Genomic DNA, 16737 nt, shown 5'->3' with positions numbered 1-16737 from the left:
TCTGAGTCTCCCCTGTCACCAGAAGTGTCACATATGAGTGTCACTCTCAACCTAGCCATCTCCTTCTCACCCTTGAAAATCAGTTCAAATGCTTCCCTTCCCCTGCTATATACATGCTTTCTACCCGTGAGGCAGAATTATCATTCATCCCCGACGGGTTTCACTCCCACTGTGCTCCAGGCTTGGAGAGCTTGGAAATCAAATCTTACTCTGACTCTCCAGCATCGACCACAGTACTTTACACTTAGCAGCTATACATGGTGATGTGTACAAATGAGTAACTTTGGGGTCATAGATGTCCCGCTGTTAAGAGTGCTTCCCACTCTTCCTGAGGACCTGAGTTCAGTTTCTACTACTCACATTAGCTGGCTCATAATAGCTTGTAACTCCAGTTTCAGGGGATCTGATACCCTCCTTCCCCAGGTACTCACACACTCAAGCCATCACACATCACACACACACACACACACACACACACACACACACACAGAGTGAGAGAGAGAGAGAGAGAGAGAGAGAGAGAGAGAGAGAGAGAGAGAGAGACCTAAATAAATTTTTTTTTAAATTATTGTCTTTGAGACTCTGGAGTTCTAATTGCTCCCCTGGTTCTTTGAAAAGGGACCTGAGAGCTTGTGAGCAGAGTCTGAAGATCACACTGTAACTCTTGTCTACCTTCCCCTCTCTCTGGCACCCACACTGGGCCTAGGCAGGGAGGGAAGCCCTGTTGGATGGCCAAAGCAGAGAGACCAGTGAGGAAGGTTTCCGCACCTGATGGGGGCTGTGGAGTTCTCCAGCTTCCACCAGGCCTTGGGTGGGTTCAGGTAGCGGCACCACAGCTCCCAGTCAAAGCCTTGGGCGGCCAGTGGGTACTCTTCTATCTCAAAGTTGTCATATTTGATGTTATCGAAAGATGGCGAGATGATCCGTTTCCGGTTTTCCTTGATGCGAGTGAGGACTGGTTCCGCCCTGAGCAGGAAGGGAGAAGAGATCAGTCACTGCTGTTAAGGTGGACAACAGCTGCATGAGTAGTTCACCTTGGTCAGCAGCAAGAGGAAGGAACCCTTGCTCCCCAAAGATGGAGAGAAGTGGTTTTCTGCACCCCCAGTTGACCTCCCCTGGGCTAAGGACTTTGGGGTTGACAAGAAGCCCAGCAGACCCTTCAATACAACCAGAGCTGAACTGAGAGAGTCTCACCCAGACTATGTGATTGTTCCCCCCGTCCCCGCACAAACACAACAAAAATCAAGACTGAAAAAAAAAAAAAAAGAAAGAAACAGAAAGAAGGAATAGATTTGAGGCTTTAGAGGAAACTGTCAACCTGGGTTTTGATTTTGCTTGAACCAACCTGGAGGAACAGGCCGGTGGTATAGGCAAAGTTACATTCTCCTTTGCCTCAGGAAGGGTGGGCATCCAGGCTTCCCCCAGGGACTGGCAGGCCCCTCTGGGTGGCAGGAGAATAATGTGTTTGCCGACAGGAATGATAAGCTTCTCATTAATAATATATTCTGTGCATAATTGTTTATTCAAATCAGCTTGAAATAGTAAGTGTCCCCCTCCTTGGCTGGCCATAAATCCAGTGGAAATGCTTTTTAAATAGTCACAAATAGCACACAGGGACTTCGAGAATAAAAAATGATTATGCTGAAGCCTTGGTGTAGGTCTGTGATGCCAGCATCCCTTCAAGGCTTCCTGCAGGCCTGCCACTCCTTGCTGCCAGCATGCTCTCCACACCCTGCTCCCTCAAGGCAGAGGGTGATACCATGGAGCTAGAAAGGGAGGTGGAGACACTGAGGCCATCAAGCATGTGAGGAAAGAGGGCAGGAAACCATGTATCCCAGCTATTCAGTCAACCTTAGCATCTGCTTTCATGTTTAGGCAGAGATACACACAGTGAGCAGAACCACACTGTCCTAGCCCTGCAAAGACACCAGTATTAGGCGCCCTATGAGGGTTCAGTAGAAGCTACAGAGGCCACTTGTCAGCTCTTACTTATCCCATCTGGGACCTAGCTGGCCCGGGTTGACAAAGGAAGACTCAGTAAGACCTAGTTATGCTGGGATGGAGGTTCTGAGGTCATTTCAAGATACAGGAAGCCTCCTTTACCCACCTCTGCCCATTTGGTCTTGCTCTGTCTGTTAGCTGAGGCATCTGTCTTGTATCTGCTCCAACTCTGCTGCCTGCAGACAGTGGAGCCCTGTGCTCAGCTGGACAGAAACTCTCCACTTTTTTGTTGTTGTTAAGATTAACGTATTTCTATTTTATGTGTATGACTGTTTGGCCTGCATGTATGTATGTACACAATGTGTGTGCAGTACCTGACAATGCCAGAAGAGGGCAACGGATCTCCTGGAACTGGAGTTACAGACGGGCATCAGCTGCCATGCGGGTACTGGGAACTGAATATGGGTCCCTTGCAAGAGCAGCCAGTGCTCTTAACCACTAAGCCATCTCTCTGCTTTGTCCTTTATATATATTTGTCTTCCTGATGGGCATTGTGGAATATTAGTTTAAGATGTGTTACATTCTTTCATGCTGTGGAATATTTGTTTAATGATGTGTTGTATTCTTTCATGTTACATTTGTTTAACTCTGTAAAGCTATGTTACTTTGCCTGCCTAAAACACCTGATTGGTCTGATAAAAAGCTGAGTGGCCAACGGCTAGGCAGGAGAAAGGATAGGTGGGGCTGGCAGGCAGAGAGAATAAATAGGAGGAGAAATCTAAGGAAGAGAGCAAGAAGTGAGAAAAGGAGAAGGAGAGGATGACACCAGGGGCCAGCCACCCAACCACACAGCCAGCCATGTAATAAGAAGGAAAGAAAGATATGTAGAATAAAGAAAGGTAAAAAGCCTAGAGGCAAAATGTAGTTAAAGAGAAACAGGATCGTTTAAATTAGAAAAGCTGACTAGAAACAAGCCAAGCTAAGGCCGGGCATTCATAAGTAATAATAAGTCTTCATGTATTTATTTGGGAGCTGGGTGGCAGGCTACATCAGGTGTTACCATACCTTTCAAGTTCTGATCCCTGACTCTTTGGCCCTGCTTGTGGCCAAGCCCTATTGCAAGATTTGGCTTACTCACACACCCATACCTCAGCTGTCCCTACAACCCTCTTCTTCTCCTTCAGCTCATGACTAATATCCCAGAATGCCCTGCACTTCTGAGTCAGACCCACTGGATCACACTGGACCCATTCCTCTCCCTGAAGCACTCACCAGCCCACATTGAACTCCACGTGGGCATCGAACAGTGCTACCACAGGGGCTGTGGCTGCCCTCCAGCCGCTGACCCTGGAGCGGATGAGGCCTTCCTGCTTGCTGTGGCGCACAACTTTGATGAAGCCTGGCTTCTGGCCATTCACCTTGTCCACGTACTCGGTCAGCTTCTCTTTGAGCTCCTCTGTTGGTGAGAAAACAGCTGAGTAAGAGCAAAGGGAGAAGCAGCCAAAGCATTCACAGTACCTAGGTGAAATGCTACCCCTACCCAGGAGGCACGAGCACCCCACCCCACTCTGCAGATTTTCACTGGCCCCCAGTGGTGGCCAGCACAGCTCAGCTTTGAGGGAAAACAGGAAGATGGTATTTACTTAGCCTCAGTATCATACACTTATCAAGAACTCACACACATTGTCTAGCTCATCAACACATCAAGGCAACAGGAAGGTTGGGGGCTGAGAGAACTAGTCAGTTTCCCCACCTAATACAGCCTGTGAGTGCCAGAGGCAGGTTTACACTTGGTCTATGGATTTGACCAGCCTGGGCCATCAAAATTTAGAATATGATACAAAGTGTTGTGTTCCCTATAGGCTCACGTGTTTGGACCCGAAGTCCTCAGCTGGTGGCACTGTCCTGAGGACTGTTTGGGGGTCCCAAGAAGTGACATCAAGCCACCTTTGCCTACCTCTGTCCACTCGGTGCTGCCCTGTGTGTGAGGGAGGGCATCAGTCTCTGATCTGCTCCAACTCTGCAGCCAGCCTCCAGGTAGTGGAGCTCTGTCCTTGGCCAGGCAGGAACTCGCTGCCTTGCCTTTTCCCTGGCCACATATCTTGGACAAAGATGCTAGCTAGGGTCACACCTTTTAGGTGTTGATCCCTCACTGTCCTGTCCTGCTGGAGATTTGGCTCTATTACAAGGGTCACTTATACATACCCACATTGTAGATGTCTCCTAGATTCCTCTCTCCTCCTCCCAGCTCATGACTGAGATACCAACATGCATTGCATTTCTGAGCTGAAATCCTTGGATCACATTGGGTCTCTTTCTCTCCCCAAGTCACTCACCAGCCCACATTGAACAATACATGGAGGTCATGGAACATTTGTGAGATGGGACCTAGCTAGAGGAAGCAAGTCACTGGGGGTGGGTGGGTCTATAGTCCACTCTGCTCCCAGCAGCCAGTGAGTTTATAACAAGCCACCTCACATTCTCTGGACAATGCTTTCAAAGGAATGTCTCTTGCAAAACCATGAGCCGAAAAAAACTTCTCCCCTTAAATTGTTTCTTGTCAGGTATGTGGTCACAGCATGAGAAAAGTAACTAACAAACCATGCTTCTTGTCAGCTCAGCTGCCTCTGGCCCAGCCCCCTCCATTGCTCCTGCTGCCAACCAGAGAAGCCCCAGTGGACGATACTTTAGCTTGGACTGCCTGGATCATGTTTCTGGGAGGTCAATGGCAAGCAAGCACTGTGCTGTGGGAACAAGGGGGCCAGTGGGCTGCTACCCACTGTCACTGGGCCTGGCTTGGTATGCACCATGCTGTTTCTCTATCTTTACGATGGGTGTTCTCAGCCTGGGAGGACACAGTGGCCATGATCATTATGCTTCATAGCAGGGGAAAAAAAGGAACCTGGGACTCCTCACAGTCTGTTGAGCAGGATTCATTTTTGAGCCAACTACCTATCACCAGGAGCAAATCTATCAGGGCATGATGAGTCACGGGTGAGGCACTTCTGTATTTCATATTGAAGCAAGGAACTTGCATGTACTCGATGTTAATATCTTAGCTCGTATACACCAAGAACAATGTTCTAAGACACTGATGAGGGCATGCTGTGGGGATTGCTGCTGAAGGGTCCCCACAGGAATCCCCCCTCTCCAAGTTGAGTTCATACCCTCCCTTGTCTATCTCAAGGGACCTGAAACTCCAGTTTTTCCTTTCTGGCTGCTCAGAAGCTGAAGCTAGCCTCCCAGCAGATGCGTAGACATCGCAGACCTTCTGACCCCACTGAAGTGTTGTTAAGGTCTGAAAGAGACAGACGAATCCATGACCTCATGCAGAGCAGACATAAGCTAGCTGACAAGCTGCCCGGAGACCCATACCCTGACTGCAATTCTAGTCCAAGCAGCGTTTGATAGCTGAAGCCAGTGACTTCTGGGATTGTCTTCAAACAAAGCAGTGTGAGCTATTCTGATGCAGAGTGGCGTTGGAATAAGAGTGGGACAAGGAAATGGTATCAGACACAGAAGGGTCAGCTGAGAAGACACAGCAAGTGTGACAGATTCCGTTTTGCTAAAAGTTTTAGTTCCTTTACAACCTCTGTCACCAGGGAGCCAGACAAAGGCTGCCGATGGGCAAGTCTGCCTTTAGCCAGCTGAATTCCAAACATGCTCAGATTCAAATGTGTGCCAGTGACTGCTAATGTTGAAAAGGGAGAAAGAGGACTGGAAGGGAAGGGGTGGGGGTAAAGAGGAGGAGAGGGAGGAAGACAGGGTGGGGTAGGAGAGGAAAAGGGCATTGAAGTGCTAAAAATATTCCAGATGATGGATGAGTCTGGTCCAGTCTTTGCAAAGTACTTTTACCTAATTCAACTTGCATGTTTTCCTCCAACCTTTGTCAATTGTTAAATAAGTGTGAGATACCTAAAGGTACCTCCATGTTCTCAGAAACCTGTTTTCCAGCATGTTGCCTATGAGATATACATTATATATATTAATATTATTATAAATGAATGTATATTATATATCTTGCTAAATATTTTATATATTTAAAGTATTTCTCAGAACTTGTTGCAAAATAGAAAAAATGTCTCTTTCACTTTATAGCTAAACACAGGCACATAACGGATCACACATGCCTTTAGCTAAGGCTCCTGGGAAGCTTGGGGATAAATATAATGACTAACCATCATATTTGATCTACATTTTTACTTTCCTACCTAACCCAAGACTTTGCTTTTCAAAGTTCTAACCTGAATGATTAAAAGAATTTTTAACTTTCCTCCTATGTAAACTATAGGAAAAAGTATGGGTTGTTTTTTTGTTGGCGGGGGTGGGTGGGTGGGTGGGGGAGGGGATGTGTACTGGAGCCCAAGACCTCATGCATGCTAAGCAAGCAACCTACCACACAACTACATACATACATACATGTATACATATACATATATATATATATATATATATATATATATATATAAATTTTGAGACAAGGTCTCACTAAATTACCCATGCTAGCTTTGAACTGGTGATCCTTCCTCAGCCTCCCAAGTAGTTGGGATACTAACTGACCATAGACCTCACTGAAAAGTATTTTAAAAAAAAATATAAATAATGTTTCAGAAAATATCATAGTAGAGCAGGATAGATGAGAAACGGCAGAGTGGAGAAGCTATACTTTGCACTTAACGCAGCATGCTGGGAAGCCAGGAGGTAGGAGGTCTGCTCTTTGTGGCTTTTCCAGAGGCAGAGTAAATGCTGGAGCTGTCCACAGCCAGTGCTGACAGAGAAACACAATTTGTGTCCTGCATGGGGCCAAGCACCCTCCTGTTTGTTTGGTGCTTCCAGCCCTCTCCTTCTGTCCACAAATTCCTGCTCTGCTGACATCCGAGACACTTCAGTAAGCTGTGCTGATGACACCCTGAGAGCGTGCAGGCCATGCTCCATGGCCCCATAAGGAGTGATCCCCAAGAGCCCGTCACACTCCTTCAGACCAACGAGAAGTGGGGAATCCCACAGCCAGGATGCACACAACTCTTTCCCTATATCTGCCCCATTGTGGTGCTTCTGTGGTTCACCAGCGAGTCCAGAGTGATGACTCACAGGCTGAACAGGAGGTGAGGCACCCACCCACAACTGTTAATCAGGTTTAAATGCTTAGCTGGACACCATGGTCTTAAGTGTGAAGGAAATCAAAACATTGGGAAGTTGGTTTGCACCAGCCTCTCTGCTCTTGGAAAGCAGAGGCATGGATGTTTTGTAGAAGATTTTGGCTAGACTTGCCATAGGCAGGCAGACCAGTACCTCTTCTTTATCTTTTAGTGTTCAGGGGATCATCCCCTCTGTGTGCTGTTGGTCTCAGGGGAGCAGGAATGAAGAGAAAGACTACTCATTCATTTGTTCATTCTTCCATTCAATAACTATCATATACTTACCAGTTGCTGTGCCTGTGGCTGTGAGCAAGACAGTCTACAGTGGACTGAGTGTTTGAGCCCCATTCAATGCTTGTTGAAATCCTAACCTCCATGTGATGGCATCAGGAGGTGAGGGATATGGGAGTAATCAGGTTATATGGGTAGAGTTGTTGTCCAAGTCCTTCCTAGAGTCTGGCTGTAAGGAGTACGCACACTAGGTCATTTATGAAATGGAGATCCATTTCATCAGAGTTCAGTAGGCTAGACTATTTAAGATGAAGTCACCAGCATCTCATGTGGGAAGGGTAGAGAGGGAAACTCGCTGTTATTTCTACATGGCATGAAACGAAGGGTGAAGTTGGTGGAATGCTCCTAAAGCCTCTTTGGTAAGGGCTTTATAGTCTCATTCACAAGGGAAGAGCCTGCATGCTTTTCCTCCTCCTCCTCCTCCTCCTCCTCCTCCTCCTCCTCCTCCTCTTCCTTCTCCTTCTTCTTCCTCCTTTTCTTCTTCTATGTGTTTGGCCTGCATATATGCTTATGTACCACATATGTGACATGCCCATGGAGGTCAGAAGAGGGCATTAGATCCCTTAGAACTATAGTTACAGACAGTTGTTAGCTGCTGTGTGGGTGCTGGGATCCAAACCTGTATCATCTGCAAGGGGTGTGTGCTTTTAACCACTGAGCAACCTCTCCAGGCTCTTATCATTTCTTAAAGGCACAGCTCCCCACATCACTGGAGCTCCTCAATTTGAGAGGGCACTGTAAAATCACAGTGACCTGGTGCCCTTCCATGAGGATTCCAAAAAACGTCTTCACTCTCTTCGCCACAGAGGAGTCACTAAGAAGTTGCCCAGGGATGTGGCTCAGTTGTAAAGTGCTTGTCTTGCAAGTATGTGGACCTGAGTTTAATCCCCAGAACCACATAAAAAGCCTATCACGGTTTTGTGCACCTGTAATCCCAGCAAATGGGAGATAAGACAGTTGGATCCCTGGAGCTCACTAGCCAGACAGCCTAGCCCACTTGGCAAATTCCAGGCCAGTGAGAGACCCTGTCTAAATAAACAGTATGGACAGCATCTTTGAAATAGCTAGGACTGTCCTCTGGCTTCCACATGCACACTGTGCACATGTGCGCGCGCGTGTGTGTGTGTGTGTGTGTGTGTGTGTGTGTGTGTGTGTCAAAATGTTGGATACATTGTGAGGTTCCAGCACCTCCTAATAATGCCACAGGCTGGAGACCAAGCCCAACATACAGGCTCTGGGAGACACTGGGGTTCCCTTAGACATGCTTTGGACTGTCCCTTGTAGTTTCCCAACTGCCCTCTGCACAGACCACTGTCTTGTCTCCCTCTGGCCACTCCTCTTCCTGACCTCATGCTATCCCTGCAAGCCCAGCCTGGATCAGGTGTTACTTGACCCTCTGCTTCACCTCCACTGGTTGGTGTGAACAGTAACAACTAGCCACTAATGATGTTGATTTAAAGATGAAAAACATAGCACATTTTATTTGGTTTATTCCTTTAAGAGTGAGCAGCAGCTGGTCCTCTTCATATCAGAAGATTAACTGGCCATTCTCTAAAGCCATTTAAGGCCATTGAAACACAAATCCTATGTCAACACACTTTAAACAGAGATTATAGGTAAGGATGCCATGGCTGTCAAAGCTAGCTGATCATCATAGCCCTGGAGAGCCAAAGAAAGCTGAAGGAAGGTGACACTCATCACATCCTCCAGGAAGAAAATGATCTCAGGGGGCCATGCTGATGAGCAAGGTAACCTGGGCAGGAAAGCATAGACTCCAGAATGGAACCATTGGATGCATGTTTAACTCTCATTGTGAAAGCATCAAGCTTTCAACTCAACTTATCCACAGGTTACAAATGCCTTCCTTGGGTCATTCTTCTGTCCTCTGCACTTCAGTCCAGCTACTTTAAGAGCTGCACTTCTTCAAAGTCAGCTGGCACTGAAGGAGATTTCAAATGACCTTAGATTAAACAGTCCCTTCACTTGAAGGCTGGGCTGGCTGTGTTTGTTTGGCAAAGACTTGGGAAAAGTGGTCCATGAAGGAGCCCCACAGAAGGCTGTTACATATGATCACAGAGACCAGGCATACTATCACCCCTCAACTTAGTCTGACTAAGTGATAGAATATAGCCCCAGAATTACCACTGAAGAGCCCCCACTTTATTTCTCATTCTACTCCCTGATGTCATGGTTCGGCACTAGGAATACCCAAATCCACTAGAAATACGTACTCCAAAATTAGTAGGGTCTCCAAAGCCAGGCTTCAACCACATTCACCCTGCTCTTCTGCTACATGGTGGCTTGTCCTCATCACACTGTGTCCTGCTACAAAGTGGATGAAATTGATTTTTGAAGGTGACTGCGGCAAAGGACATGAAAATGTTTGCCCAGTAGTCGTGTGTTGGGCTCTAATCAAACCTCGTTCTAGCTCCTCCTCCCTTGCCCTCCCCCTCTTCTCTCTCAATTTCTAATGCCTATGGTGTAACACCCACAATGTCTGTGGTGTAACACCCCCCCACACACACACACACATGTTGTTTCAAGCCCCTGGCCTGATGCCACTAATGCTAAGCGGGGGAGGGGTCGGGGGGGGGCTGTGCTTGCAGAAGGAGATGCATTGTACAGGATCTATGGGCTCACAATGACGAGTTAGGTCCAGCACTCTAACCCAGAGCAGGAAGAGTGCAGTCTGTGGTGCTTTCCATGTGGGGTGTCATGTCATGGGCACTGTACTCATTGTTTTAGATCCACTCTTCAAGTATTCTCCCCACCACTTTATCATAACTCACAGAACACATCTAAAATATGCACTCCCACCTCACAGACAGTGGGTAAAGTTCCTTTATCTACCTTCTTGTGCTCAAAACCTGCTTCACATAGGACTCATTTAACACTTTCAATATCCATAATACTGTTGGCTACAGTTTGGATCATAAATAGCCCCCAGGGATCAGGTGAAGATTTGGCTTTCCATGTAACAGAGTTTAGAAATGACTTGATAATTTGGGCTCTGACCTCATAAATGTATTAATTCACGTATGGAGTTTCAACTTAATGGAATAAGGGAAGGTGATGAAGACCTTAGGAGGTGAGACCTGGTTAGAGAAAAAGGTCAATGAGAGTGTGCCTTTGAAAGAGAAATCAGGATCCTGGCTCTTCCTCCTCATAGTCATTGTTGTCATTGGTCAACATAGACTTCCTCTTCCTCCTCCTCTCTATCTCATTCTCCTCCACCTCACTCCCCTTCTACTCCCCCATCTCTGTCTGTATGAGGCAAGCCCCACTGTTCTACCATATACTCCCTTCCAGCCTCCCCATGGGCCCAGAAACAACAGGAACAATTAGCCATTGTCCTAAACCTCTGAAACCATGATTGGACATTAATCTTTCCCCTCTTGATTTATTGTTACCACAAATGAAGTAGTCTTCAGAGCCCAGAGAGAAGCAAGGAGAAGCTCAATGCCACAGCACCAGCCAAGTGATACAGGTCTAGGCAACATGGCTCAGAGGCCAGTGCCACCTTCACATAATGACGAGAGAAGGATCTGAGATTTCACCGAGCGTGGTCTAGATGCACAGAGGTAAGGAGGAGTGGGGAGTCCTGCTCTGATCTGCCTGACCCTAAAGACTGTGCCATCTTCCTTTCTGCCCCACAGCCTTGTCTCTCTCAAATCATGAGCATCTGCTATAGCTCTTCCTTGGGGCCAGCCTTCTGTGGCTGTCTGCTCATCCACCTTGAGGAATTGAGTAAATGAAAAATGCAAATAATGAACTGAGATCAGCTGTTCCCCTGGTTCAGTGAACTTGGAGAAGGACCAGCTCAACTTTGTACTCCCTGGGGCTCAAGGAGGGAACACTATTAAGCAAAGGTGGGATAGTGCCCAGATGCTGGAAGCTGCTTAAGCATAAATGACTCCTTCTGCTCTGGTGGCTTTAGGAAGGAACCACAGGGCTTATTAAACAGACCATAGAAATGATTGATGCCAGCTGAGTCCAAGTTGGAGCCACTGCTCCAGCCCTGGTACTCTGGCTTGGGGTACACAGTAGGGCCTTCCCCATCATCTAGGAAGGGTATGAACTCAGAGCCCCAGAAAAGCTGGAGCCTCCATACAATAACAGGCTTCATCCAAGCTGACGGCAAACAGAGCAGGGATCATGAGGTGCAAAGCAGATTCCAGAAGGACCAGGCCCTCCCACCCTGGGCATGGCACTTGGGAAGGTCCAGGCCCTCCCACCCTGGGCATGGCACTTGGGAAGGTCCAGGCCCTCCCACCCTGGGCATGGCACTTGGGAAGGTCCAGGCCCTCCCACCCTGGGGATGGCATTTGGGAAGGTCCAGCACATTTGGCAGGTAAGCCAGAGGCCAACTTGACATATGGTGCTGACTTCTCCTTTTTCGCAGTTTTAATTCTCTTTGGGGCAGTTTTATAGCATTGCCCAACACAGAAACTTCATCATACTCTCTTGAGAGACAGCACAAGAGTTTAGGATTCTCAGTCCAAAATTCCACAACTCAGAGATTTTTAAAGTCTCCAAGCGTCAGACACTAACTTCTGTAGGCGTCACAGCAATAGTTAGAAGCTGCTTACTCCATCCTGTAGGGGTGGTTGTCTGTGCTTTGCCCCTGAAGCACCGCCCCTAGTAGGCAGCAGGTAATTTCTAGGTACCTGCTCCCCCCCAGGGCGTAGCCAAAAGGGGACCCCTTAAGACCTGGGATGCATACGTGCTCACTCTCTTAGCTACCTTGTGGTCTTGGATGCTGGATGCTGGTGCTGCGGATCAAGGCAGAGTTCTCTAGAGAACTGCGTTGAACTGTGCCTCACCCGGCCTGGATCCTGTGAAACTCTTAATCTCAGGGTCATGAGTTTGTGCCCCACGTTGGGTGCCAGATAATGAGGCAATTCCACGGAGTTTATCTGATAATCAAAGGAGTTTATTTTGGGTTAACTCACAACAAGCATAAGGGAATTGGTTACTCTCAGCCTGAGTTCACCTGTGCCACAGTGCCTTTGTACTAAGTTCCCTCTGATTGAGGCATTCCTGCCTTTACTAGCACAGATGCTTTAGGATGCCTGTCCTCATCTGCAGTTCTCCCAATCTGGGGTGGGGCTGAGAAGCAAGGGGACTGTTTCCCCTCACACACAGGGGACTATTAAGACCTGCTCCACAAAACCAATGAGGAGCAACCTCTGGCCCAAAGCTCCAGAGTTATCAGCAGGGTTCCAAGCTTCCTTAGCACCCTCTGAGGGAGGAAGTAAAGGCTCTTCTTGGCTGTGAATTGGCTCTGTCCTTCTGCAAATCACCTCTGCTCAGGCCACCTGCCCAGCTGCTTCCATCTGGCTGATTTGTGAGGCCCCGGACCGCAGGTGTCACACAGATTTACACCACACAGCAGGTGCAGCTCATCATTTGGGAAAGTGTGACGCCCCTTTCCTCAGCTCACAGGGCACCTTCAGGAAATCTATTCTCAAGGAGAAGGCTCCATATGAGGGGGTGGGTGACAGGGCAGAGCCCAGAGGGTCTGCCTCCAGCCCTTAGATTTTCCTTTCTTTCTGAAAAGATTTTGAGCACATTCCATTCTCAGCTCTGCCACACATTTCTCCTAGCTGTGTGACCAGGTGCAGACAGAATCTCCCAGAGCCTTGGTTTCCTCGTGTGCGCAGTTAGAAGAACACTGTCTACTACCTGGCTTAGCATGGGATGCCATGCTGAAGGCTTCAGCAGCACTGCTCTGTGCTTCTTATTCTGAACTCTTGATGCTTCCTCTCTTTTAAAGGAAGCCACCGGGGCTGGGAATCATTCCCACAACTGCATCACCTGGGGAATCCAGCCTGCGGAATGTTTCCCAGGGACACCCTTTTACCCCTACCCCTGCCCAGTAGAGAAGAGCACTGCTGTTCCTCAGGGCCATCTATTCACTATATTCCATTCTCTCTCAAGTCCATTCTCTTTACAACCTGCACCTGTTTCTTCAAATAGTCCCCTGTCATGTGATTTCTCCTAAGAGGGTCATTGTTATTGCCATTCAACTGTTACAACAAGTAAGTATTAAGCAACCCATTTGATTGATGGGAACACTGAGGCATGAGGAAGTGAAGTAGTTGTCCAGTAACTGGCCAATATTCCATTGAGCCAATATTCCAAGTTCTGGAGTCGGACCCTAGAATTCCTATTCTCAACTCACTTTCTACTTCTTCATAGGGCAGAAAGGTACTTTCAATGAATCTCCTTTCAGGCTCTGTGCTAGGCACTGAACACACATCTGACAAACCTCCTTTTGTCTTAAAGCAGATGAAAAGATACAGGAAGGCTATCCACTTCTCTTTATTTACCTTCATTTAGGTGCTTGGATCCATTTCATAGATGAACAATGTGAGGCTAGTAATTGGGGGCCAGGCTAGTTTTATCCCTATTTCTAGCAGCCATCATGGAGGGCTGTTTCAAAATGGGCTTTATTCCCAGAATATCTGCCTAAACAGTGCATGCCAGAGGAACTGTTCAAGGATTTGGAGTCCCAGGATAGAAAGAGGTAGGTCTGTGCACCTGGATATTATCTCTGCACACTTAGGTGGCAAGCACAGAGCTGTGGCCCAGCACTGAGAGCTGTGCCATATGGCTTGGCTTGTGGGAAGGACCCTGGAAGTGTTTGTTTCATAAATACATCCTACAGGAGTGAAGGAATGGCAGATCACGTCTCAGCTCAATGCTCTCTAGTGCTGACACCTGGATCCTCCAGGATGACTTCAGCTCCTCCTGCCCTGGGGCCTGCATCCCTCTGTGTGGGTTCAATGACTGTCCCCTGGACTCTGGGATCCTGGAGAAGTGCATAGGGTCCTCCCCCTCTTCTTCTTCTTTTTTTTTTTTTTTTTTTTTTTTTTTTTTTTTTTTTTTTTTTGGTTTTTCGAGACAGGGTTTTTCTGTGTAGCTTTGCGCCTCTCCTGGAACTCACTTGGTAGCCCAGGCTGGCCTCGAACTCACAGAGATTCGCCTGGCTCTGCCTCCCGAGTGCTGGGATTAAAGGTGTGCGCCACCACCGCCTGGCTCTCCCCCTCTTCTTAACTGGGGTTACATGGAGATTTGCTCACTAGATGGACAGGTGGCATATGGGACTGAAACTCACATGCTCAGATTCAGAGGACCCCGTTAGAAAGATGCCCAGAAAGGGTCAGTGGCCCTGTGGCTGAGCCTCTCAACTCCCTTGGAGTTTTGAACCTCACTCCTTCTGACATTCTCTGTGTTTGGGCCCACTAGGTTTATTTCATAGTGTCCCATCCAGCCCTCATGGCATCCTGTAAGTTACATTTTAAATAGAGGGGAACAGAGTCTCCACATGGTGTGATTCTTGTCTACTTGAACAGCTAACAAGCGGCAAAGTATAGACTCAGTCCTGGGGTCATAAGGCTGGGCAGAGGGCAGACTTCACCATCTTTCCTCCTAGGAGCCTCTGTGGACCTGTATTAGTACTCCTTCCCATACTCTGTTCCCTTGAAGGAACTGAAATAACGTAAAAGAGGGCTGGAGATATGGCTCAGTCGGCAGTGTGCTTACCTAGCATGTGTGAAGCCCTGGGTTCAATCCCCAGCACACACCAGGCATTGTACTGTGCACCAATAACCCCAACACTTGAGAGACAGAAGCAAGAGGATCAGAAGTTCATGGTCATCGTAGGTTATAGAGCCGCATGCCTTCAGCTTACTCCTGTCCTAGCTGTGGTGTTGGAAACATTTAGGGGCATTGCACATATTTACCAGACACAATCTGAGCCACTTCATATAACTCAGTCCATTAGACCTTCACTTTGACCTACAAGGCAGGTATGACTTACAAACTCCACTTTACAGACAAGAAAATTAGTGCCCTTGTCTAATGTCACAATGCCAAAGAGGAAGCCCTGCTTCAAATCCCATCAGTCTGAACCCAAGTTCAATGCTAGGGTCTAGTCTTCTAAGGTGGAGAATTGTCAAGGGGTTTGGTAGATAATACTGTAGCTCCAGGGACAGTGTTCTTGTTGGCGGGCATCCAGGCATTCAACAAGCATTTCTGAGCTTCCCTCCCATCCTCTCCCAGACCGAGGAAGCCCAGCCTCAGCTGTGACATGGTCACAATGAATAAGCCTGGAGTCAGAGAAGAATACGGGTTTGCATTGTTCACTAGAAGCCATTTCTACCACAGTCTGAGTCCTGACCAGGCTGGAGGAGGTTGGGTTTGAAATAGGCCTAAATCCAGGCTTGGATGCTGTTTGGGCAGGGCCCTTGCCTGAGGCAGCAGGTTTACATAGTTCACTAACTGCTAGAGTTTGTCTGGTTAGGCAAACAACTACTTTTGCTGTTTGCTGTTTTCCATTCAGAGTCTAGGCTAAAGAGACACCCTTGCCAGCATCCTGGCGAACCTCTGACATTGGCCTTCTCCCAGGCTCCACCTGCAGACACGTGGGTTTACTGACCCACCTCCAGGTCCTGCAGTCTCCTTTGTAAGCTGCCAAAACTCCAAAGCCCGGGTTCCCAGTATGCTATCAGAGTGCCAGAAATGGACTGCTAGGCCAGGCATATCCACTGCAAGGCTGGATACAGGGGGAGGTGGGAGGAATGAGCATGTGAGGAGCTGCCCTCAGATGTCTATGACCCTTGTAGCTAGCACAATGCCAGCACAGTTTTGGTCAGGCCTTGAAAACCATCGATTTCTTCTGACCTCTCCATTTTAGGACCATCCATCATCACATTTTTCTCCAGAAACTTGCCTTAGAGACCCAAGAAATATTACTTTCCTGACAGACATGCCCTCCAATGCTGAAGATATTGCTGCTTCTCTACTCCACATCCCCTCTGCACTCTCTTCACTCTGGAGTTCACCAAGCAGATGTTTACCCAGAACTTGGCATGTTGTGAGTGCAGTGCTGAGCACTAGGTGTAGGAAGCAATTCAGAGTTCTCCCAACACGATCACGCTTCAGTGGAAACAAATCATTAAACAAATACCTTAGTGCATTGTGTGTGGTAGATGGCTGGTCTTTGGCTCCAGGGACAGGGCTCCTGTTGACTGGGCATTCATGCATTCAACAAGCCCCACAGAGCTAGCCTATTGTCCTCAATGGGGTTCTCAAAGCAGAGGCAGCACAGGATTGGATGGCTATGAGAGGGTTCGAAGGTTTAATACAATGATGATTGAGTTTGTACAGACTAAATGGATGATGGGATTTTGCTAAGAAGTCAAGGAGGCACAGAAAACATCCCAAGCAGAGAAGCACAGAGAGGAGAGAGGAGACAGATGTGAATGTGTATTGCAGGACTCAGATGTGGTGACCTAGTGAGGGGATAGCTGGATGTTGGATACAGATCAAATGAGGGGAAAGGAGCTTGGATGAGTGAGTG

General features: G+C 47.8%; 1 protein-coding gene across 1 annotated transcript in view; it reads right to left on the bottom strand.

Moving 5' to 3' along the window:
* The window catches only part of Galnt18 (polypeptide N-acetylgalactosaminyltransferase 18), a 320423-nt gene that overhangs the window by 83701 nt on the left and 219985 nt on the right, over positions 1 to 16737 (bottom strand). The window contains exons 4-5 of the mRNA XM_059268803.1: positions 3214 to 3397; positions 769 to 966 (exon numbers count right to left, since the gene is read on the bottom strand). Of these exons, the coding sequence (XP_059124786.1) occupies positions 769 to 966; positions 3214 to 3397 (382 nt within the window). The remainder of the gene's footprint in view (positions 1 to 768; positions 967 to 3213; positions 3398 to 16737) is intronic.

The sequence above is a fragment of the Peromyscus eremicus genome, chromosome 1, assembly GCF_949786415.1.
Source record: "Peromyscus eremicus chromosome 1, PerEre_H2_v1, whole genome shotgun sequence".
Taxonomy (NCBI): domain Eukaryota; kingdom Metazoa; phylum Chordata; class Mammalia; order Rodentia; family Cricetidae; genus Peromyscus; species Peromyscus eremicus.
Note: the sequence above shows the minus strand (reverse complement) of the source record. Positions and strands in the feature narration are given on the sequence as shown.